This window comes from Elgaria multicarinata, chromosome 11, assembly GCF_023053635.1.
Source record: "Elgaria multicarinata webbii isolate HBS135686 ecotype San Diego chromosome 11, rElgMul1.1.pri, whole genome shotgun sequence".
Lineage (NCBI taxonomy): Eukaryota > Metazoa > Chordata > Lepidosauria > Squamata > Anguidae > Elgaria > Elgaria multicarinata.
The window spans coordinates 37,879,422-37,904,246 of NC_086181.1; the positions used below are offsets into that span (position 1 = coordinate 37,879,422).

Genomic DNA, 24,825 nt, shown 5'->3' on the forward strand with positions numbered 1-24,825 from the left:
GGGGGTCCGCGGTCCGCTCCTACTCCGCCTCTGGGTAAGGCGGAGCAGGCCAATCCGCTACTGCTTCTACGCTCCTAATCGGAGCGGAGCACATCCCTAGTAGCAAGGCTTCCATCACTCACCTCTCCCAGACACTGCTACTGCCCAGCCCTAAGGGGACTCACTGGTTCATCTTCTTTCTTATTAGAAGTGTGCCTACTGCTTGTACCCTTACCAAGACCAGAGCCCTTAGTTGCTGCTTCAACTTGCCATTGTCACCTTACAAAGCCCCGATGCGTTTTAAAACTTGGAAATATCACAGGAACATAGTAAGTTGCCTTACACTGAGTCAGACCATTGGTACGACTAGCCCAGAATGATTGACAGGCAGTGGCTCTCTAGGGGCACAGACAGGATCCCTGCACTTGGCCCAACTGGAGAAACTGGGTATTGAACCTGGGACCCTCTGCATGCAAAGCGCTTGTTCTGTCAGTGAACTGTGTTCTGTGGTTAGCAGTGTCAGGGGCCTCACTGCCGATGAGGAGATGGACTGATGAAGGGAGAGGTTTCCAGGATGGTGACCCTACCCTTGGCCTTCATGCTGCCCACTCCTGACTTGGGAGGCATTTCAACCATCATTCTAGCACAATCCTAGGATATCTGGAAAGAACCCACCCTCAGCCCCAATGCCCCAACACTTAGAGGGAGGGGCCAAGACAGTGAACCAGGCCATCAATAGACCCATACAGCCTGAATTGCAGTGTATACTTAAGGGGAAGCAGCCGCCAAACTGATGCAAGCAGGGTGCAGGGTCTAGACCATACTGCTGCCCCAGCAAGGCAGGCCCTGCTGCCCATTCACTTGACATGGGGGCAACAGCCACCCCAGCCACCCTATCTTTGGGCCCAATAGTAAGCCCAAACTCAGGGAAAAGGCAGCCTCAGCAAACTAAAAATAGTCCCATGAGGGCTGGTCCAAGCCATAAGCACAGGCAGTACACCTCTGGAGAGCAGGCACACAGGCCAAAGCTGAGTGGCAGCTGAAGAAGGGCACACATGGGGCAGGTCCACTCCCCTGGGGGACTCTCTTTGGCAAACTAGAATGAGCCAAGCATGAGGCCCTGGCTAGGTGGGACTCAAAAGTGCCACACTCAGTATACGGAATACGGTAAAAGAAAGGCAGCCAGGTGTTCGAGGCCATGGCCAGGAGGGTGCAAGACTATAGCAGTGGCCAGGTAGGAGCTTCGGGATGACGTGCAAGGGGCAGATCAAACCTGTCGTACTCCACGTCCTCTCCTCCGTGATCTCCACCCAAATATACTTAAGGGTGGATAGCAGCAGCCAAACTGCTCCATGTCCTCTCCTTGGTCTTCCTGTCTCTGAAGGGCAGCTTCAAGGTTGCATTGACGATGCCCGCACACCCTTTGCTTTCTGGATGCTGCTCCTTCAGCAGATGCTGCTCCTTCAGAAAGCAAAAGGGGGAAGAGTAGGGTGGCAAACAGCCCAAGTCTCGGAGCGTGAAGCACTAATCTGCAGGGGCTGAGAGACCCGGGAACCAGCCGCATCAAGAGCTGATTCTACCTGCTGAGTGAGCATGTGGGTACGGGAGTTGTGCCCGGCCTCCAGAGAGTAAAAGGACAGCCTTGGCTTAGTGGGCTGGAGTGGCCAATGGCTGCCTCAGTTCAGCCTGCTGCCACTAACCAAGGTCAAAGGAGAGGGGGAGACCAAGCATCAGTGGTGGTGACCCCAAAGACCTGAACAACCACTCCAGCCTCATGCTTGCTGTGTTGGTGACAGTAGCTATTGATTTACAGCCTTGCCACCTGGAGGGAGTGGAGCCTGAGTTGTGTCCTAACGAGCTGTCCTGAGATGAAGGTGGGGGGAGACACCAAACGAGTCCTCCTCGCATGTCCTCTGCCTCTTCTCTCGATCTCCAAAGGCAAGTTCCAGCAGTGTGATGTTGCCAGGGGGCAACGCCTTTTGCCTCCTCCCCTCTCGCTTCCAATGCTGCACCTCCAACGAACAGAAAATGAAAGAGGCCGGGGAGGATGGAGAGAGCGCCTTTATAGAATGGCTCCACACACGTTTGCATACCTTCCTGAGACACGTGCAAATGCCTCCCCTGCCTTGTCATGCTGACAGAGCAGGAATAGGGCGTCTCCAAGGAGTGCTCCCATTGGCTTTATATAGATGATAAAATTGGGGAAAGAATAATGCTCCATGTAACCTGTCCGAGACGCTGCTGGGGTCGGGGGAAAGGCCTAGTCATCCAATCTTTTTGTCTGGAACTAACCTTGTAAGTAAGAGCCAAAATACCATAAATGGTGACTCCAAATCACAAGGCATTAATAACTCCCCACACACACACACACACACACTCATGGGAGGATTCTGTGTTCAATGGTAAAAATGCCACTGAGATAATATAGAAAGGTCTAAATCTTCCTGTCCCTCTCCCAGAGAAGTTCAACAGTTAACGCAAGCCAACTCCATCCCAGGATTGGGCTTGAACCCAGACTGGGACAGATCAAAGTAGCATAAGCTTGTTTTCTTCTGCAATGACTCCTGGAACCAGTAATTCTCAGAAAGAGATTATCTCCCCTATAATTATCCATTTTACCATGATGACTTCTCCAACAAGCCCCAAGGGAAATGTCACTAGAAACACTATAGTCTAATATAGTATGCTCTTAATACTCCTGTCATTCTGAGCTGAGACTTGGAACAGTTAAAGATCTGTCAGTCTGATTATTGATCCTTTCTGCGGCACACTCTGTGCCTGTCAGCCAAGTGCCTGACATTCAAATCGGGCTGCCCATTTCAGTGGAATCTGAAGGATAATGGACTGGGATAAAACAGGAAGAGTTCCGTGCAAGTCAGTGGGATTCTTTCTCTCAGTCTCAGTGCTGCTAGCCCAGGTGGTGTGCTGCAGTCCCAGTGCTAAATGCAGTGTCAGTGACCCTCTTCCCATTCTTCACAAGCATTATCAGTCAGGAGACTTCATCATCGGTGGCATCATGTCTCAGATTTACATCATATTCTCCAATGTGATAGAATTCAGAAAATGTCCCTCTAAGGAACTTTTTGGAGACGTTGTGTAAGGAATCGTCTTGAGCCATATCTTCATTGGCTGCTGTCAAGCCTTAACAGGGATAGACTATACTGGGAGGGGAGGTTTTATTTTCATTCTCCTTATGCAATTTGATTGGGGATGGGAGCAACAGAAGTACTCTGTCTCTGTCTGTGTCTCTGTCTCTCTCTCTCTCTCTTTGTGTGTGTGTGTGTGTGTGTGTGTGTGTGTGTGTGTGTGTAAACCAGTCTGTGCTGGGACACGATCTGAAGAGCAGACTGAAAGGCTCCCACAAACATAGCTGGATGAAAGCTGCTAATAGGCGGGAACTAATCTTAGCTTAATAGGTGCAGTCCCTATCTCAAACATTCCTCACTTAGTTCCTCTGACAGGATACCGTTATGTATACAGCAGTTTACATACCCAAAACAAAGAATAGATTTTTTTTAAGTGGACATTTTAATGTACTTCCTTCTGCAGTTCTGTTAGAAATTGCAATGCCCATTGGTTTAGAGTAGGGCTGGTCTCCCCTTCACTTCAGTTCTTAAGAGCAATATCGGATCGTCCTGATTTGTCTCCGCCAAGGGGGGAGATGCATCGAGTTGGGCGTGAAGTGAACCATCACGAAGTGAGTTGCCCCTTTGCGGAGCCATCTGCTCAGTTGCAAGGCTCCGCCCGGCATTTTGGAACTTTTTTGCATAGGATTGCATTGGGTGAAAGATTGCCTGTAAGTACCTCTTTGTTTTTAAAGCTACATCTCTGAAACTTGCTTAGAGAGGGATGATTTGGGGCCATTTGTGTTGATTTTCAGAATTTTTCGTCATGCGGTTTGCTTGCCATTCATTTTTATAGAATGGGTAAAACGAGAGGGGGAAACATTTTTTTGAAGCAATGAGAGGCAGATTCAACTCCCAATCGTGATGATAAGTGATCACCTGATGTGAAGCATCCTCCAGTCCCAATGTTGGAGGGGAGACTAAGCCAGAGACACCAAGGCTGTAGCTAGACCTAAGGTTTATCCCAGGATTGTCCTGGGGTCAAACCTGTTCATCTAAGTGCCACACAGGGCATCTAGCACTCAGGCAGGGACGAACCCAGGATGATCCTGGGATAAACCTTAGGTCTAGCTACGGCCCAAGAGAGTTTTCCTTTCTCCCTCTTTGTGGGGTTGAGTTCATGGAGAGAGGAGGGTAGTTCTGTAGCTGTGTTTTGGAGGAGATATAGCATTTAGATCAGATTGGGTTGTTTGTTTGGTTCTGATTTTCTGCTTAGCTTTCCTTTGCTCTGTTTTGCCTTACTTTTGATTCATATAAATTTATAATTCTTCATTTGGAGGGTTTGTTTGTTCCCAACCCCCACCCCTCCCCCTGTCTTTTAAACCCTGTGTGCTGTGACTGTGTTTGCATTCATTTTCCTTCTTCTTCTCTCTCTCTCTCTCTCTCTCTCTCTATATATATATATATACAAAAACAAAATACAAAAAATCTATCCTCGCTTTCTCTCTCTCTTTCTCTCTCTCACTCTGTGTGTGTGTGTTTGTTGTGAGTGTGTGTGATTGTGTGACTGTATTTGCTGTGCACTGCTTGTTAAGTACAAAAAGCATCCAAATAAATTTCGGGCAAAGCACAATACACACTTGTCCCATTTCTCCAAATAATAAATATTATTATTATTATTATTATTATTATTATTATTATTATTATTGTTGTTGTTGTTGTAATTCTTATTTAGATATATCTTTTTTTTTAAGATATGCTTGGATTTCCTTCAAAATGGGCAAGAATAAGGATCTATGTGGAAGCTCTGATGGTGCCCACTTAGTGGTCTGTATGTCGAAAAATTACAGAGATAACTGCATTTCTGGAAATGGGGCTGGGATTTTAAAAATATTCCTCAAAAATCAGGGCATGCTCGGATTTACTGGTGGCCATACTGGTGGTGGATTTATTAATGGTCATGGTGGCCATACTGATGTTTCTAACTTTAAAAGTGACGGAGATGTATGCACCTCTGTTAACTGGGGATAGGGTTGTTGGTTTAAACTTTCAAAATTCCCCCAAAACCAGGGCAGGCTCAGATTTCCTCCAAAATGGGCATGAATAAGGATCTCTGTGGAATCTGTGAGGGTGGCCAGTTAGAGGTCTGTATCTGGAATAGTGATGGAGATAACTGCATTTCTGAAAATGGGGGGATTTTAAAAATATTCTCCAAAAATCAGGGCATGCATGGATTTCTTTCAAAACGGACATGAATATAGATACATTTAGGTACTTTCATGGTACCCATTTTGTTGTTTCTAACCTTAAAACTAAAAAAGTTACAGGCGTTTGACATTTTCAATGCAAGTCTATGGGGGGAAAACACAGAGCTCCGATCCGGATCTGGAGCCCTGCAGTGGAGCAGAGCGGACCAGAGGCGGTTGACATGGGGCAGAGCGGACCTGATCCGGAAGTTGCAGATCAGGATCCAGAGCAGATCGGGGGTCCATGCACAGCCCTAGTTTAGAGCAAATAAAATTTTATTTTATTTTATTTTATTTTTGAATGTATCTGCGTTCCTAAATGTCTGCAATCCTGCAACCATAAATACATGTTGATGATTTTTTTTTAAAAAAATTGTTTAATGGATGCTTAGTAGGAAAAAAAAATCTGCACTCACATCCACAAAAAAATATACCTAATGTAGTATTTCAAATGCTATGGAATAATTTGGAAATGTAAACTTTTGGAAGCTTTCTTCTTCCAGCTATTGTCTTCCACCTAAACAGAGTGGAAATATAATAAATGACAAAAACGGAAGCAGGTTCTCGGTGATGCAACCTGAAACACTCAATGCAGGATGCTGTCACAGAACTGAATTGTAGGATATGACATGTTTTGAAGCAAATGCACATTGACACATGACGTAACTCTCATTACAGGTTCACAATTCAGATCTATCAGCACATCCTGGCCTTGGTATTTGCTGTGGAGGAAATCAATGAAAATCCCCAGATCTTACCCAACATCACCCTAGGCTTCAATATCTATAACAGCCTCTTCTTTCAACAATGGGCGTATCATGCCTCAATGAAACTTCTCTCTACAAGGAACAAATTCATTCCAAATTATAAATGTGATAGTCGGGATAATCCAGTAGCAGTGATTGGAGGAACTAATTGTAAAGTTTCTTTACACATGGCCCCTGTTCTATTAACCTATAAGATGCCACAGGTAAGAGATGAATCAAGACGGAAGGAATGAAAGAAGTTGCTCTCAATGTTTTTACCTTTTAAATTTCATTGTGTTGTATGGAGATCAAAACCACAAGAGATCAAAAATGAAGTGACTTTTTTCTGAGTCAGGCCATAAATGTATTTTTGAAAGATCCATAAGAAGACTTCAAAAGATGCAGGTAGAACTTGAACCTAAAGGAATTATGTTTGGAGTTTTGTTTATGTTGTGTACAATGTAGACATCAAAACAAATGTCATGACAAGAGCATCAAAGGAGGAGAGATTATTGGAGACACCGTTGTTGTCATGTCTTGTCTGGGCTGGGAGATAATGACAGGAAACTGCTGTCCAAGACATGTGAAGGATGACACATCAAAGAAGGTTACAATTGTTTTGTAAGATGTGCAGGTGACAGAGACTGCATTTGGGAAGTGTGGTGAATTTGGTCTCTTATTAATTTGAATACTTATGCTGCAAACCTACATACAGCTGGGTGGGAGGAAGTCCCACTGCATTCAATGGGGACTTGCTTTGAGCATCTAGCAAAACTGAAGGTTTGACCAACCATGAAGGATCCCACTCCGTGCTGGTCCTGCCTCCCTACATAGGATAGTCGCTAGCCTCCGAGGTCAGAGGGTTACAACAATGAGATAGGATTGCACACTTGGTTTATTATTTTAAAATGCAATGCAGAGAAGTTAGAATGCTATGATGTCTAACTTCTTCATTGTATAGGACGGCAATTTAAATGTGGTAAAAAAAAAGAAGAAGAGGAAATTCATCACCTCACCCCCACAAGAAATAAAAGCTTTAGTAGCAAGTTATATTCTACATCCTGTTCACAAGGTTGAACTTCATTGGGAGAATGAGAATTTCATTTGCACTTTTGGGCTCCTTAGGATGTGGGCTGTAGCCTTCACTCACAATTTCCATGTGTTTCCCCCACTACCCATTTCATTGAAAAATGTATCACCTTAATTTTTTGGGGGAAAGTCATAGGGTTATTGTTTAAAGTCTATTATTTATACCATAAATTAATCTATTTGTGTAAAAGCTTCAAGAGCTGTAAACATAGGCAAACCTTCATTTTGGAAGGTATCTTCTCCCCTAAGCACTTCTTGAATTATTTTCTTTAGCTCATCTATGGCTCTTCTCCCATGATGAATACCAATATCCAAGATGATTTCTTCCACCGGATGTTACCAAACAACATTCATCAATATGAGGCAATTCTCAAGTTACTCCTGCATTTTGGGTGGACATGGACGGGGTTGATTTCTGAGATTAATGATGATGGAGACAGATTGATACAGGATATTGTTCCCATGTTTGCCAAGAAAGGTGTCTGTTTTGACTTCATAGGAAGATATCCAACACTTAAATTTGACAAGGACATTTTTGACACTGTGGAGTTGGCATTTGAACTGTTAAGGGTTGTTATTAGAAGTACTGTTAATGCCATTATTGTAAATGGTGAAATTCATACCATGATATTTCTGCGAATGTTGCTCCAGGATTTAGAAAGTGAAGGGGTGCCAAAGAAAATGGAAGGTAAAGTCTGTATTATGATAGCTCAGATGGATTTCACATCACTTCCCTTCCAAAGAAATTCAGGCATAGACTTCATTCATGGTTCCATATCATTTGCAATTCACTCAAAGGAGGTATTCGGATTTCAAAAATTTCTTCAGCTGAGGAACCCTAACACTGAAAGAGACGATGGATTCATCAGAGTTTTCTGGGAAACAGCATTTGAATGTTCCTTCCCCAACTCTGAGGTGGATGCGATGGCTGGAAACATCTGTACTGGGAAGGAAAAGCTAGAGTCTCTTCCAACTTCTGTGTTTGAAATGACCATGACTGGCCACAGCTACAGTGTCTACAATGCTGTCTATGCCGTGGCTCATGCTTTGCATGCTGTGCTTTCTCCCAAATGCAAACATCGAGCTTTGGCAAGTGGAAAGAGATGTGATCTTCAGAAGCAAATGTCATGGCAGGTAATATTCTTAGCAAAAGAATGCAGCAGAGACCCCACATCTGGGAGCGAAATGAGAATCCAGAGTGTTTAGAATGATTTCCATGTACAAAGGCTAGGTTGGACATTAAAGGCATATTCTAGGTTTTTGAATTTATAGTTTGGCAGTGCAGGAGTTGTGGGGAGGAATCTGCTCTGCCTATGTAGAGTTGATGTGTGGGAAATGAGCTTCCTTCAAAGCAGCCCATATGCATTGTCTCAATTGAGAACCACTAATGGAGTATCCATTTAGTAACCTTCCCTTGCTCGGCTTCGTCCATTTTCGTCTGCTGCCCCTTACGCCTGGAATGCTCTTCCAGAACATTTGAGAACTACAAGTTCAACCACAGCTTTTAAAGCTCAGCTAAAAACTTTTCTTTTTCCTAAAGCTTTTAAAACTTGATGTTGTGCAGACTTCTACTGTTACTTTCTACTGTTAGTTTTTCCCTACCCTGTGCCTGCTTACCCTTCCCTGTACCTGTTTGCATTCTCTTCCCCTCCTTATTGTTTTACTATGATTTTATTAGATTGTAAGCCTATGCGGCAGGGTCTTGCTATTTACTGTTTTACTCTGTACAGCACCATGTACATTGATGGTGCTATATAAATAAATAAATAAATAAATAAATAATAATAATAATAATAATAATAATAATAACCTCCCTGCTTGTTGTCTTGATTTTACCAAAAAGAGTACTTCAAAACTTTTAGTATTGAGCTGTGGCGCCATCCACAAATCTTGATCCTGTGCATTTCTACTGTTTTTCTGAGTATTTTGTATGCGGCTGAAATGGACTAGTTTTAAGACATCAGTAATTTGCTCCCAGTATTCGCAGGACTATTTGATATACTTCATATATAAATTACACATTAATGTAAAGTAATTTGAGCAAAAAACCATGTATGTGTTGTATTGTTTCTCAGTTACAAGGGAAAATAAATTTGTACTCTGGAGAATTCAGACTAGAATCTCTTTCAGAACCATCTTCCTCTGTGTGATTGGAAACATTTCCAGAATATATATTGTGCCCACTATTCCAAGCAGGAAAAATCACTGCTACGTTTATACTACTACATCTATAGATATCCAGTATGAAATGTGGCCATTCTCTTGTACATTTGGATTTTGTTACACTCTTCTGGATTTCCATTCTTTCTTTCTTTTTCTTTTTTGCAATTTAGCTCCACCACTTTCTGAGAGCCACTTCGTTTAACAACAGTGCTGGGGAAATGGTTTCTTTTGATCATAATGGGGAATTAATAGGTGGCTTTGATATTATCAACTGGGTCACATTCCCAAACCAATCTTTTCAGAGAGTCAGGGTTGGAAAGATAGACCCCAGAGCTCCCCAAGAAGAAGTGTTCACCATATCTGAGGCAGCTATCGTATGGAACAGTGGGTATACCCAGGTGGGGACTACTCACATTTCTGGGAGTCATTTACAGATTGGTCCACTGTTTAGACACTATCATAGCTCTGTCTTTGTATTCTGACAGCTCAGTCCTTCATAACCAAATGTCTGCCATGCCTCCATAGTTAACCAATCATTGCCAAGCAGTTCGGTAGTAAGGGTGGCTGAAAATGGCACTTGTGCCCGTGACCTTGTGTGAAATTTAGATGACGATCCAAGAAGCATGTGAGGATCTAGGGATAGGTGAACTCAACCATTCCCACCGAGTCCCTCACTTTTGAGTCATTTTCTTTAAATTATTTAAATTTTCAAATCTGTGCAAAACTACATTTGTGTAAATGTCCTGTAGAATCGGTTGGATTGGTGTTTCGGTGCAAGAATCATCACTGTGATTGGCAGCTTATGTAGTAATAAATGTTGAACTCGTGGGTTTTTGCAACAGAGGGAGGGACAAGGAAGCAAGATTGCTAACTCAATGGTACCAAGTGAAATGGAAACTTACAGTTCATAAATCATTTCTTTCTTTTGTTTATGGATAGGTGCGTCCCCTTTCTCAGTGTAATGACAATTGCCAGCCAGGTTATAGCAAGACAATGATAGAAGGGAAGCCATTCTGCTGCTATGATTGCCTTCCATGTCCAGAGGGCAAGTTCTCAAAACATGTGGGTAAGCAATGCTGTGTGTATATTTTATCAAATCTGGTGATATAAGAGCTGCCTCTATTTCATCTTTATGATATATAGTAACTAACTTTATTGTTCTCCAATAATTATCTAATAACCAAAATCCCTGAATGGAGCCCATTTCATCTTTATTAATACAATTGGATTGTTTTAAAAAATATTTTAACCCACAATATTGTGTACATATTATATTCGTGATTTTGGAGTGAAATGGGACAATGTGTTGAATCCAAGGTGGCTTGTTTACCTTTTTATTCGTGAGCACTCAGATTGTGCATTTGCTATAGAGAAATCCAAAACTAAAGTTGGTTGCTTCAGAAAGATCGGTTTCTTTTGAGACTGCTCGTCACCCACTATCTGAAGACCCAAAGCAGCATAAAGACCATGTTTTGTCTTTTGTGCACAGCCCTACTTAGCATTATTTTGGCATCTTTCCCATAATTTAGCAATCCTGCGTATTTTACATGGTTGCTTCCTAGAAGACTTTACAAGGGCTCTATCCTATAATTCTACCTTATAATTCACAGAAAATAATCTATATTTGTATCCAAGGAGAAAAGGCTCACGCACTGTTGGGATATATTTTATCATGCCAAAATAAATAAATAAATAAATAAATAAATCACGGTGTGTTACATTTCCTTTGGAATCAGTCATAGTATAACTTACTAGAAATTTAGTGCCTTTAAAAGCAGGGAAGCTTTTGTTTAGACTTCAAAGTAGCAATATACATAAGACTGCAAAGTTGAAACCCCTGTTTTCACTTTCAGACACGGATGATTGTTCTCATTGTCCAGAAGATCATTATCCAAACTCTCAGCAGGATTTATGCCTTCCTAAAACCATAACCTTCCTGACTTATGACGAGCCATTGGGGGCCTCTTTGGCCAGTTTGGCTCTTTGCTTTGCTTTCATCACATCTGTGGAGTTGTATATCTTTATTAAGTACCAGGACACTCCCTTAGTGAAAGCCAACAACCGGAACCTCACCTACAGCCTCCTTGTCTCTCTCATGCTCTCCTTCCTTTGTGCTTTGCTATTTATTGGTGAGCCTAATGCGTTGACCTGTTGTCTTCGGCAAACTGCTTTTGGTGTCATCTTCACCTTGGCTGTTTCATGCATCTTGGCCAAGACAACCATTGTGGTTTTAGCTTTTATGGCCACTATGCCTGGGTCAATAATGAGGAAATGGGCAGGGAATAAGCTGTCATTCTCCATTGTTCTATTCTGCTCTCTCATTCAAGCCACACTTTGTACTGTGTGGTTGGCAACCTCTCCTCCATTCCCAAATCTTGATATGCACTCAATGAGTAAAGTGATTATACTAGAATGCAATGAAGGATTGGTCACCATGTTCTATTGTGTCTTGGGCTTCCTGGGCTTCCTGGCCATTGTCAGCTTCACTTTGGCTTTCCTAGCCAGGAAGTTGCCCGACAGTTTTAATGAAGCCAAGTTTATCACCTTCAGCATGTTGGTCTTCTGCAGTGTTTGGCTTTCCTTTGTTCCAACCTACCTGAGCACAAGAGGGAAATACATGGTGGCTGTGGAGATCTTCTCTATCTTGGCCTCCAGTGCTGGGTTATTGTTATGTATCTTTTTCCCCAAATGCTATATCATTGTGCTGAGGCCTGAGTTAAACAACAGAGAACAGCTACAAAGACGAAAGAAGTGAAAGATCTAAAATTCGGTGGAGCTTGTCTAGCCAACGTCAACAATTCTTAATAAATAATTGTAAATAAATTAATTACTTGGAATATGTGTTATTAATTTCAAAGGGTTTCATCAAATATATCTGCATTCTCAGCTCTTCTCTCAGCTCTAAAATGATGCATCTCCTACCTGCCCAGTGGTAGAATGCCCAAGTGCCAGTGGTAGCAAGGCTTCCATCACTCACCTCTCCCAGACACTGCTACTGCCCAGCCCTAAGGGGACTCACTGGTTCATCTTCTTTCTTATTAGAAGTGTGCCTACTGCTTGTACCCTTACCAAGACCAGAGCCCTTAGTTGCTGCTTCAACTTGCCATTGTCACCTTACAAAGCCCCGATGCATTTTAAAACTTGGAAATAACACAGGAACATAGTAAGTTGCCTTACACTGAGTCAGACCATTGGTACGACTAGCCCAGATTAATTGACACTGACAGGCAGTGGCTCTCTAGGGGCACAGACAGGATCCCTGCACTTGGCCCAACTGGAGAAACTGGGTATTGAACCTGGGACCCTCTGCATGCAAAGCGCTTGTTCTGTCAGTGAACTGTGTTTTGTGATTAGCAGTGTCAGGGGCCTCACTGCCGATGAGGAGATGGACTGATGAAGGGAGAGGTTTCCAGGATGGTGATTTGCCCTACCCTTGGCCTTCATGCTGCCCACTCCTGACTTGGAAGGCATTTCAACCATCATTCCAGCACAATCCTAGGATATCTGGAAAGAACCCAACCTTTGCCTCAATGTCCCAACACTTAGAGGGAGGGGCCAAGACAGTGAACCAGGCCATCAATAGACCCATACAGCCTGAATTGCAGTGTATACTTAAGGAGAAGCAGCCGCCAAACTGATGCAGGCAGGGTGCAGGGTCTAGACCATACTGCTGCCCCAGCAAGGCAGGCCCTGCTGCCCATTCACTTGACATGGGGGCAACAGCCACCCCAGCCACCCTTTCTTTGGGCCCAATAGTAAGCTCAAACTCAGGGAAAAGGCAGCTTCAGCAAACTAAAAATAGTCCCATGAGGGCAAGTCCAAGCCATAAGCACAGGCAGTACACCTCTCGAGAGCAGGCGCACAGGCCAAAGCTGAGTGGCAGCTGAAGAAGGGCACACATGGGGCAGGTCCACTCCCCTGGGGGACTCTCTTTGGCTCCCTAGAATGAGTCAAGCATGAGGCCCTGGCTAGGTGGGACTCAGAAGTTCAGACAAGGCCCACAGTGTCAAGGATGCCCTGCGATGGGGCTGAACAGCTACTCCAGCCATGTGTGCGCTGGGCTGAAGTGCCACACTCAGTGTACAGAATACGGTAAAAGAAAGGCAGCCAGGTGTTCAAGGTAATGGCAAGGAGGGTGCAAGACTATAGCAGTGGCCAGGTAGGAGCTTCGGGATGAGGTGCGGGGGGCAGATCAAACCTGTCCTACCCGACCTAAGTCATGCTGACAGGGCAGGAATAGGGCATCTCCAAGGAGTGCTCCCATTGGCTTCATATAGATATAAATTTGGGGAAAGAATAATGCTCCATGTAACCTGTCTGAGAAGCTGCTGGGGTCGGGGGGGAAAGGCCTAGTCATCCAATCTTATTGTCTGGAATTAACCTTGTAAGTAAGAGCCAAAACACCATAAATGGTGACACCAAATCACAAGGCATGAATAACTCCCCCGCCCCCACTCATGGGAGGATTGTGTGTTCAATGGTAAAAATGCCACTGAGATAATATAGAAAGGTCTAAATCTTCCTGTCCCTCTCCCAGAGAAGTTCAACAGGTAACACAAGCCAACTCCATCCCAGGATTGGGCTTGAACCCAGACTGGGACAGATCAAAGTAGCATAAGCTTGTTTTCTTCTGCAATGACTCCTGGAACCAGTAATTCTCAGAAAGAGATTATCTCCCCTATAATTATCCATTTTACCATGATGACTTCTACTTCTCCAACAAGCCCCAAGGGAATTGTCACTAGAAACACAATAGTTTAATATTGCAGTATGCTATTAATACTCCTGTCATTCAGAGCTGGGACTTGGAACAGTTAAAGATCTGTCAGTCTGATTATTGATCCTTTCTGCGGCACACTCTGAGGCATACATCAGCCAAGTGCCTGACATTCAAATCGGGCTGCCCATTTCAGTGGAATCTGAAGGATAATGGACTGGGATAAAACAGGAAGAGTTCCGTGCAAGTCAGTGGGATTCTTTCTCTCAGTCTCAGTGCTGCTAGCCCAGGTGGTGTGCTGCAGTCCCAGTGCTAAATGCAGTGTCAGTGACCCTCTTCCCATTCTTCACAAGCATTATCAGTCAGGAGACTTCATCATCGGTGGCATCATGTCTCAGATTTACATCATATTCTCCAATCTGATAGAATTCACAAAATGTCCCTCTAAGGAACTTTTTGGAGACATTGTGTAAGGAATCGTCTTGAGCCATATCTTCATTGGCTGCTGTCAAGCCTTAACGGAGATAGACTATACTGGGGGGGGAGGTTTTCTTTTCATTCTCCTTATGCAAATTGAAGGGGGGATGGGAGCAACAGAAGTACACATTCTCTCTCTCTCTCTCTCTCTGTGTGTGTGTGTGTGTGTGTGTAAACCAGTCTGTGCTGGGACAGGATCTGAAGAGCAGACAGAGCTTACTTTGCTCTGTTCAGAAAATCTCATGGCAATATTGGATCCCCTCTATGGCTGATGGGGATCAGGAATCTGTTGTCATGGAACTGCTGGCCTGATCTACACCAAACAGGATATGGCACTATGAAAGGTATGTAAAAGGCAGGACACCTGTTGAAGCCCATTGACACATACCCTATACCGCTTTCATACTGCTCTATCCTGCTTGGTGTGGCTCCTGCCTTTTATATACCACTGTCATACTGCTTTCATAGTGCAATATTGGGCCGCTGTATTCTGCATTATTACCTAACGGAGAATTATCAGCTCATGCTCTGCCTCTATATGTGTGTAAATGCAATGCAATAAGTCTCCACTGGTCTCATTCTGAGGAAAGAACCCTGAGTTAGTACTGGATATCTTACCCCAAAATGTCTTAACAGACAAAATCAGGTGCCGCTGCTTAACATGACTTGTAGCAGAACAATTTAAATCTTAATGTCTTCAGATTCACATCCTATTGATTTCAATGGGACAACTTTATGTATGTTTATGTTTGGATCCAACTGTTTATGAGTGTTGCTTTTTGCCTGCATGTTTGCAGTTTGAGTGTGGTAAGCTAAGAATGAGAAGATTCCCCCAAATACTGAAAGGCTCCCACAAACATAGCTGGATGAAAGCTCCTAATAGGAGGGAACAAATCTTAGCTTAATAGGCTAAGATTAGTTTAAAGCAAAAGCAATATTTAAACAACGTTTATTGGATGTCAAATGACAAAATAGCTCATCCATAATGAGAAAGTGCAGTCCCTATCTCAAACATTCCTTCCTTAGTTCCTCTGACAGGATACCGTTATATATACAGCAATTTACATACCCAAAACAAAGAATAGATTTTTTTTTTAAGTGGACATTTTAATGTACTTCCTGCCACGAACAGGCTCTGAACACCAGACCTCACGTCTGCCACCACTTATTATGGGGCAACACAGGCTCTGAACAACAGACCCGGCCGAGGCTACTCCCTGCTCAAGCCAAGCACCACCACTTGATACGCCTGAGGCAAGGGATAAACCCCACCTTCCTCCAAACTATGTGGAGAAAGAGGTTTAAAATGGAGAATGGATTTTAATATATATATTATAATGCTCTGTGAGTTATATCTGCTTAGGTGAATGATTGTCAGAGTGGGTGCTGAATGTGTAAACTTAAGATGATAAACTCCAAACAGAAACGTGGGATTTTTGTGGTAGTTTTAAAACAAACATTCAAAATTTATTTTTAAAAGTTCATAAGCTTTGTTTCAAATAACAACATTTAAAAACCTTTTTGAAACCTTCCATACAATCCTGTCACTCTTACATTCGCGCTTTCCTTTCTCTCACACAATCACTCTTGAACTTTCTTTATTCTCAGTATTGATTAATATACTTCCACTACGTGCACACCACACCCTAAAGACACCACGCACTACACTGACTCTCAAATTTCCCAAAACTGAAGTACCATAAATACAGAGAGCACTACAGACGCTAAGAGTCCCTAACAAGTCTCCCTGGAAAGAACTCATAATCCCCTCAGTCATTCCCTTATATATCACTCCTCCCCCCTCCCAAGACATTCTAACTCCGCCCACTCAGGCCAACATTCTACAATGTTGAATTGTACAAACTGCAGGCATACCTTTGGGAATTGACTTGTGGGGTGTAACGCCACACTTCCTTCTGCAGTTCTGTTAGAAATTGCAATGCCCATTGGTTTAGAATAGGGCTGTGCTCCCCTTCTCTTCAGTTCGTAAAAGCAATATCGGATTGTCCTGATTTGACTCCGCCAAGGGCGGAGATGGATCGAGTCGGGCGTGAAGTGAACCATCACGAAATGCGTCGCCCCTTTGCGGAGCTATCTGCTCAGTTTCAAGGCTCAGCCCGGCATTTTGGAACTTTTTTGCGTAGGATTGCATTGGGTGAAAGAATGCCTATAAGTACCTCTTTGTTTTTAAAGCTACATCTCTGAAACTTGCTTAGAGAGGGATGATTTGGGGCCATTTGTGTTGATTTTCAGAATTTTTCATCATGCGGTTTGCTTGCCATTCATTTTTATAGAATGGGTAAAATGGGAGGGGTAAACGTTGTTTTGAAGCAATGAGAGGCAGATTCAACTCCCAATCGTGATGATAAGTACCTGATGTGAAGCATCCTCCAATCCCAATGTTGGAGGGGAGACTAAGCCAGAGACACCAAGGCCGTAGCTAGACCTAAGGTTTATCCCAGGATTGTCCTGGGGTCAAACCTGCTCATCAAAGTGCCACACAGGGCATCCAGTGCTCAGGCAGGCGTGAACCCAGGATGATCCTGGGATAAACCTTAGGTCTAGCTACGGCCCAAGAGAGTTTTCCTTTCTCCCTCTTTGTGGGGTTGAGTTCGTGGAGAGAGGAGGGTAGTTCTGTAGCTGTGTTTTGGAGGAGATATAGCATTTAGATCAGATTGGGTTGTTTGTTTGTTTCTGATTTTCTGCTTAGCTTTCCTTTACTCTGTTTTGCCTTACTTTTGATTTCCATAAATTTATAATTCTTCATTTGGAGGGTTTGTTTGTTCCCAACCCCCACCCCTCCCCCTGTCTTTTAAACCCTGTGTGCTGTGACTGTGTTTGTATTCATTTTCCTTCTTCTCTCTCTCTCTCTCTCTCTATATATATACAAAAACAAAATACAAAAAATCTATCCTCGCTTTCTCTCTCTCTTTCTCTCTCTCACTCTGTGTGTGTGTGTTTGTTGTGAGTGTGTGTGATTGTTTGACTGTATTTGCTGTGCACTGCTTGTTAAGTGCAAAAAGCATCCAAATAAAGTTTGGGCAAAGCACAATACACACTTGTCCCATTTCCCATTATTATTATTATTATTATTATTATTATTATTATTATTATTATTGTAATTCTTATTTAGATATATCTTTTTTTTAAGATATGCTTGGATTTCCTTCAAAATGGGCAAGAATAAGGATCTATGTGGAAGCTCAGATGGTGCCCACTTAGTGGTCTGTATGTCAAAAAATTACAGAGATAACTGCATTTCTGGAAATGGGGCTGGGATTTTAAAAATATTCCTCAAAAATCAGGGCATGCTCGGATTTACTGGTGGCCATACTGGTGGTGGATTTATTAATGGTCATGGTGGCCATACTGATGTTTCTAACTTTAAAAGTGACGGAGATGTATGCACCTCTGTTAACTGGGGATAGGGTTGTTGGTTTAAACTTTCAAAATTCCCCCAAAACCAGGGCAAGCTCAGATTTCCTCCAAAATGGGAATGAATAAGGATCTCTGTGGAATCTGTGATGGTGGCCAGTTAGAGGTCTGTATCTGGAATAGTGATGGAGATAACTGCATTTCTGAAAATGGGGGGATTTTAAAAATATTCTCCAAAAATCAGGGCATGCATGGATTTCTTTCAAAACAGACATGAATATGGATACATTTAGGTACTTTCATGGTACCCATTTTGTTGTTTCTAACCTTAAAACTAAAAAAGTTACAGGCGTTTGACATTTTCAATGCAAGTCTATGGGGGGAAAACACAGAGCTCCGATCCGGATCCGGAGCCCCGCAGTGGAGTGGAGCGGACCAGAGGCGGTTGACATGGGGCAGAGCAGACCTGATCCGGAAGTTGCAGATCAGGATCCAGAGCAGATCGGGGGGTCCATGCACAGCCCTAGTTTAGAGCAAATAAAATTTTATTTTATTTTTAAATGTATCTGCATTCCTAAATGTCTGCAATCCTGCAACCATGAGATATGTTGATGATTTTTTTTAAAAAAAAAAAGTTTAATGGATGCTTAGTGGGGGGGGGGGAATCTGCACTGACATCCACAAAAAATACACCTAATGTAGTATTTCAAATGCTATGGAATAATATGGAAATGTAAACTTTTGGAAGCTTTCTTCTTCCAGCTATTGTCTTCCACCTAAACAGCGGAAATATAATAAATGACAAAAACGGAAGCAGGTTCTCGGTGATGCAACCTGAAACACTCAATGCAGGATGCTGTCACAGAACTGAATTGTAGGATATGCCATGTTCTGAAGCAAATGCACATTGACACATGATGTAACTCTCATTACAGGTTCACAATTCAGATCTATCAGCACATCCTGGCCTTGGTATTTGCTGTGGAGGAAATCAATGAAAATCCCCAGATCTTACCCAACATCACCCTAGGCTTCAATATCTATAACAGCCTCTTCTTTCAACAATGGGCATATCATGCCTCAATGAAACTTCTCTCTACAAGGAACAAATTCATTCCAAATTATAAATGTGATAGTCGGGATAATCCAGTAGCAGTGATTGGAGGAACTAATTGTAAAGTTTCTTTACACATGGCCCCTGTTCTATTAACCTATAAGATGCCACAGGTAAGAGATGAATCAAGACGGAAGGAATGAAAGAAGTTGCTCACAATGATTTTACCTTTTAAATTTCATTGTGTTGTATGGAGATCAAAAGCACAAGAGATCAAAAATGAAGTGACTTTTTTCTGAGTCAGGCCATAAATCTATTTTTGAAAGATCCATAAGAAGACTTCAAAAGATGCAGGTAGAACTTGAACCTAAAGGAATTATGTTTGGAGTTTTGTTTATGTTGTGTACAATGTAGACATCAAAACAAATGTCATGACAAGAGCATCAAAGGAGGAGAGATTATTGGAGACACCGTTGTTGTCATGTCTTGTCTGGGCTGGGAGATAATGACAGGAAACTGCTGTCCAAGACATGTGAAGGATGACAGATCAAAGAAGGTTACAATTGTTTTGTAAGATGTGCAGGTGACAGAGACTGCATTTGGGAAGTGTGGTGAATTTGGTCTCTTATTAATTTGAATACTTATGCTGCAAACCTACATACAGCTGGGTGGGAGGAAGTCCCACTGCATTCAATGGGGACTTGCTTTGAGCATCTAGCAAAACTGAAGGTTTGACCAACCATGAAGGATCCCACTCCGTGCTGGTCCTGCCTCCCTACATAGGATAGTCGCTAGCCTCCGAGGTCAGAGGGTTACAACAATGAGATAGGATTGCACACTTGGTTTATTATTTTAAAATGCAATGCAGAGAAGTTAGAATGCTATGATGTCTAACTTCTTCATTGTATAGGACGGCAATTTAAATGTGGTAAAAAAAAAGAAGAAGAGGAAATTCATCACCTCACCCCCACAAGAAATAAAAGCTTTAGTAGCAAGTTATATTCTACATCCTGTTCACAAGGTTGAACTTCATTGGGAGAATGAGAATTTCATTTGCACTTTTGGGCTCCTTAGGATGTGGGCTGTAGCCTTCACTCACAATTTCCATGTGTTTCCCCCACTACCCATTTCATTGAAAAATGTATCACCTTAAGTTTTTTGGGGAAAGTCATAGGGTTATTGTTTAAAGTCTATTATTTATACCATAAATTAATCTATTTGTGTAAAAGCTTCAAGAGCTGTAAACATAGGCAAACCTTCATTTTGGAAGGTATCTTCTCCCCTAAGCACTTCTTGAATTATTTTCTTTAGCTCATCTATGGCTCTTCTCCCATGATGAATACCAATATCCAAGATGATTTCTTCCACCGGATGTTACCAAACAACATTCATCAATATGAGGCGATTCTCAAGTTACTCCTGCATTTTGGATGGACATGGACGGGGTTGATTTCTGAGATTAATGATGATGGAGACAGATTGATACAGGATATTGTTCCCATGTTTGCCAAGAAAGGTGTCTGCTTTGACTTCATAGGAAGATATCCAACACTTAAATTTGAGAAGGACATTTTTGACACTGTGGGATTGGCATTTGAACTGATAGGGGTTGTTATTAGAAGTACTGTTAATGCCATTATTGTAAATGGTGAAATTCATACCACGATATTTCTGCGAATGTTGCCCCTGGCTTTAGAAAGTGAAGGGGTGCCAAAGAAAATGGAAGGTAAAGTCTGTATTATGATAGCTCAGATGGATTTCACATCACTTCCCTTCCAAAGAAATTCAGGCATAGACTTCATTCACGGTTCCATATCATTTGCAATTCACTCAAAGGAGGTATTCGGATTTCAAAAATTTCTTCAGCTGAGGAACCCTAACACTGAAAGAGAAGATGGATTCATCAGAGTTTTCTGGGAAACAGCATTTGAGTGTTCCTTCCCCAACTCTGAGGTGGATGTGATGGCTGGAAACATCTGTACTGGGGAGGAAAAGCTAGAGTCTCTTCCAACTTCTGTGTTTGAAATGACCATGACTGGCCACAGCTACAGTGTCTACAATGCTGTCTATGCCGTGGCTCATGCTTTGCATGCTGTGCTTTCTCCCAAATGCAAACATCGAGCTTTGGCAAATGGAAAGAGATGTGATCTTCAGAAGCAAATGTCATGGCAGGTAACGTTCTTAGCAAAAGAATGCAGCAGAGACCCCACATCTGAGAACAAAATGAGAATCCAGAGTGTTTAGAATGATTTCCGTGAACAAAGGCTGGATTGGACATTAAAGGCATATTCTAGGTTTTTGAATTTATAGTTTGGCAGTGCAGGAGTTGTGGGGAGGAATCTGCTCTTCCTATGAAGAGCTGATGAGTGGGAAATGAGCTTCCTTCAAAGCAGCCCATATGCATTGTCTCAATTGAGAGCCACTAATGGAGTATCCATTTAGTAACCTCCCTGCTTGTTGCCTTGATTTTACCAAAAAGAGTACTTCAAAACTTTTAATATTGAGTTGTGGCGCCATACACAAATCTTGATCCTGTGCTTTTCTACTGTTTTTCTGAGTATTTTGTATGTGGCTGAAATGGACTAGTTTTAAGACATCAATAATTTGCTCCCAGTATTCGCAGGACTATTTGATATACTTCATATATAAATTACACATTAATATAAAGTAATTTGAGCAAAAAATCATTTATCCATTTTATTGTTTCTCAGTTACAAGGGAAAATAAATTTGTACTCTGGAGAATTCAGACTAGAATCTCTTTCAGAACCATCTTCCTCTGTGTGATTGGAAACATTTCCAGAATATATATTGTGCCCACTATTCCAAGCAGGAAAAATCACTGCTACGTTTATACTACTACATCTATAGAGATCCAGTATGAAATGTGGCCATTCTCTTGTACATTTAGATTATGTTTCACTCTTCTGGATTTCCATTCTTTCCTTCTTTTTCTTTTTTGCAATTTAGCTCCACCATTTTCTGAGAGCCACCTCGTTTAACAATAGTGCTGGGGAAATGGTTTCTTTTGATCAAAACGGAGAATTAATAGGTGGCTTTGATATTATCAACTGGGTCACATTCCCAAACCAATCTTTTCAGAGAGTCAAGGTTGGAAAGATAGACCCCAGAGCTCCCCAAGAAGAAGTGTTCACCATATCTGAGGCAGCTATCGTATGGAACAGTGGGTATACCCAGGTGGGGCCTACTCACATTTCTTGGAGTCATTTACAGATTGGTCCACTGTTTAGACACTATCATAGCTCTGTCTTTATATTTTGACAGCTCAGTCCTTCATAACCAAATGTTTGCCATGCCTCCATAGTTAACCAATCATTGCCAAACAGTTCGGTAGTAAGGGTGGCTGAAAATGGCACTTGTGCCCGTGACCTTGTGTGAAATTTAGATGACGATCCAAGAAGCATGTGAGGATCTAGGGATCGGTGAACTCAACCATTCCCACCGAGTCCCTCACTTTGGGGTCATTTTCTTTAAATTATTTAAGTTTTCAAATCTGTGCAAAACGACATTTGTGAAAATGTCCTGTACAATTGGTTGGATTGGTGTTTCGGTGCAAGAATCATCACTGTGATTGGCAGCTTATGTAGTAATAAATGTTGAACTTGTGGGTTTTTACAACAGAGGGAGGGACAAGGAAGCAAGATTGCTAACTCAATGGTACGAAGTGAAATGGAAACTTACAGTTCATAAATCATTTCTGTCTTTTGTTTATGGATAGGTGCGGCCCCTTTCTCAGTGTAATGACAATTGCCAGCCAGGTTACAGCAAGACAATGATAGAAGGGAAGCCATTCTGCTGCTATGATTGCCTTCCATGTCCAGAGGGCAAGTTCTCAAAACATGTGGGTAAGCAATGCTGTGTGTAAATTTTATCAAATCTAGTGATATGAGACGTGCCTCGATTTCATCTTTATGATATATAGTAACTAAACTTTATTGTTCTCCGACAATCATCTAATAACCGAAATCCCTAAATGGAGCCCTTTTTATCTTTATTAATATAATTGGATTGTTTTTTTTAAAAAAATATTTTAACCCACAATAGTGTGTACATATTATATTCATGATTTTTGAGTGAAATGGGACAATGTGTTGAATCCAAGGTGGCTTGTTGACTTTTTTATGTGTGAGCACTCAGATTGTTCATTTGTTATGGAGAAATCCAAAATGAAAGTCGGTTGCTTCAGAAAGATTGGTTTCTTTTGAGAATTCTCAAGATGTATTCACCCACTATCTGAAGACCCAAAGCACCATAAAGACCATGTTTTGTCTTTTGTGCACAGCCCTACTAAGCATTATTTTGGCATCTTTCCCATAATTTAGCAATCCTGCATATTTTACATGGTTGCTTACTAGAAGACTTTACAAGGGCTCTATCCTATAATTCTACCTTATAATTCACAGAAAATAATCTATATTTGTTTCCAAGGAGAAAAGGCTCATGCACTGTTGGGATATATTTTATCATGCCAAAATAAATAAATAAATAAATCACGGTGTGTTACATTTCCTTTGGAATCAGTCATAGTATAACTTACTAGAAATGTTGTGCCTTTAAAAGCAGGGAAGCTTTTGTTTAGACTTCAAAGTAGCAATATACATAAGACTGCAAAGTTGAAACCCCTGTTTTCACTTTCAGACACGGATGATTGTTCTCAATGTCCAGAAGATCATTATCCAAACTCTCAGCAGAATTTATGCCTTCCTAAAACCATAACCTTCCTGATTTATGAAGAGCCATTGGGGACCTCTTTGGCCAGTTTGGCTCTTTACTTTGCTTTCATCACATCTGTGGAGTTGTATATCTTTATTAAGTACCAGGACACTCCCTTAGTGAAAGCCAACAACCGGAACCTCACTTACAGCCTCCTTGTCTCTCTCATGCTCTCCTTCCTTTGTGCTTTGCTATTTATTGGTGAGCCTAATGCGTTGACCTGTTGTCTTCGGCAAACTGCTTTTGGTGTCATCTTCACCTTGGCTGTTTCATGCATCTTGGCCAAGACAACCATTGTGGTTTTAGCTTTTATGGCCACTATGCCTGGGTCAATAATGAGGAAATGGGCTGGGAATAAGCTGTCATTCTCCATTGTTCTATTCTGCTCTCTCATTCAAGCCACACTTTGTACTGTGTGGTTGGCAACCTCTCCTCCATTCCCAAATCTTGATATGCACTCAATGAGTAAAGTGATTATACTAGAATGCAATGAAGGATCGGTCACCATGTTCTATTGTGTCTTGGGCTTCCTTGGCTTCCTGGCCATTGTCAGCTTCACTTTGGCTTTCCTAGCCAGGAAGTTGCCTGACAGTTTTAATGAAGCCAAGTTTATCACCTTCAGCATGTTGGTCTTCTGCAGTGTTTGGCTTTCCTTTGTTCCAACCTACCTGAGCACAAGAGGGAAATACATGGTGGCTGTGGAGATCTTCTCTATCTTGGCCTCCAGTGCTGGGTTATTGTTATGTATCTTTTTCCCCAAATGCTATATCATTGTGCTGAGGCCTGAGTTAAACAACAGAGAACAGCTACAAAGACGAAAGAAATGAAAGATCTAAAATTCGTAGTGCTTGTCTAGCCAACGTCAACAATTCTTAATAAATAATTGTAAATAAATTAATTACTTGGAATATGTGTTATTAATTTCAAAGGGTTTCATCAAATATATCTGCATTCTCAGCTCTTCTCTCAGCTCTAAAATGATGCATCTCCTACCTGCCCAGTGGTAGAATGCCCAAGTGCCAGTGGTAGCAAGGCTTCCATCACTCACCTCTCCCACACACTGGTACTGCCCAGACCTAAGGGGACTCACTGGTTTATCCTCTTTCTTATTACAAGTGTGCCTACTGCTTGAACCCTTACCAAGACCAGAGCCCTTAGTTGCTGCTTCAACTTGCCATTGT

At 42.1% G+C, this 24,825-nt stretch overlaps 2 protein-coding genes across 2 annotated transcripts; both read left to right on the forward strand.

The window, feature by feature from the left end:
* The first annotated feature begins 1,177 nt into the window (after positions 1-1,177).
* Positions 1,178-12,043, forward strand: LOC134405756 (vomeronasal type-2 receptor 26-like). The gene is made up of 5 exons (XM_063137009.1): positions 1,178-1,213; positions 2,960-3,075; positions 5,969-6,260; positions 7,399-7,813; positions 11,142-12,043. The coding sequence occupies exons 1-5, from the start codon at positions 1,178-1,180 to the stop codon at positions 12,041-12,043; spliced, it is 1,761 nt and encodes a 586-aa protein (XP_062993079.1).
* A 1,267-nt stretch (positions 12,044-13,310) lies between these two features.
* LOC134405757 (vomeronasal type-2 receptor 26-like) lies at positions 13,311-24,471 on the forward strand. Its single transcript, XM_063137010.1, has 5 exons — positions 13,311-13,380; positions 14,276-14,474; positions 18,793-19,084; positions 20,223-20,637; positions 23,570-24,471. The coding sequence occupies exons 1-5, from the start codon at positions 13,311-13,313 to the stop codon at positions 24,469-24,471; spliced, it is 1,878 nt and encodes a 625-aa protein (XP_062993080.1).
* The last annotated feature ends 354 nt before the right edge of the window (positions 24,472-24,825 follow it).

Excerpts from the sequence above, each read along its gene's own strand:
- LOC134405756 (XM_063137009.1), top strand. The coding sequence starts at position 1,178 with ATGGCCAGGAGGGTGCAAGACTATAGCAGTGGCCAG. Across the intron at positions 1,214-2,959 it reads AAGACTATAGCAGTGGCCAG|CATTATCAGTCAGGAGACTT; the intron begins GTAGGAGCTTCG and ends ATTCTTCACAAG. Across the intron at positions 6,261-7,398 it reads TAACCTATAAGATGCCACAG|CTCATCTATGGCTCTTCTCC; the intron begins GTAAGAGATGAA and ends TATTTTCTTTAG.
- LOC134405757 (XM_063137010.1), top strand. The coding sequence starts at position 13,311 with ATGGGGCTGAACAGCTACTCCAGCCATGTGTGCGCTGGGCTGAAGTGC. Across the intron at positions 14,475-18,792 it reads GAACTTTTTGGAGACATTGT|GTTCACAATTCAGATCTATC; the intron begins GTAAGGAATCGT and ends CTCTCATTACAG. Across the intron at positions 20,638-23,569 it reads GGTGCCAAAGAAAATGGAAG|ACACGGATGATTGTTCTCAA; the intron begins GTAAAGTCTGTA and ends TTTCACTTTCAG.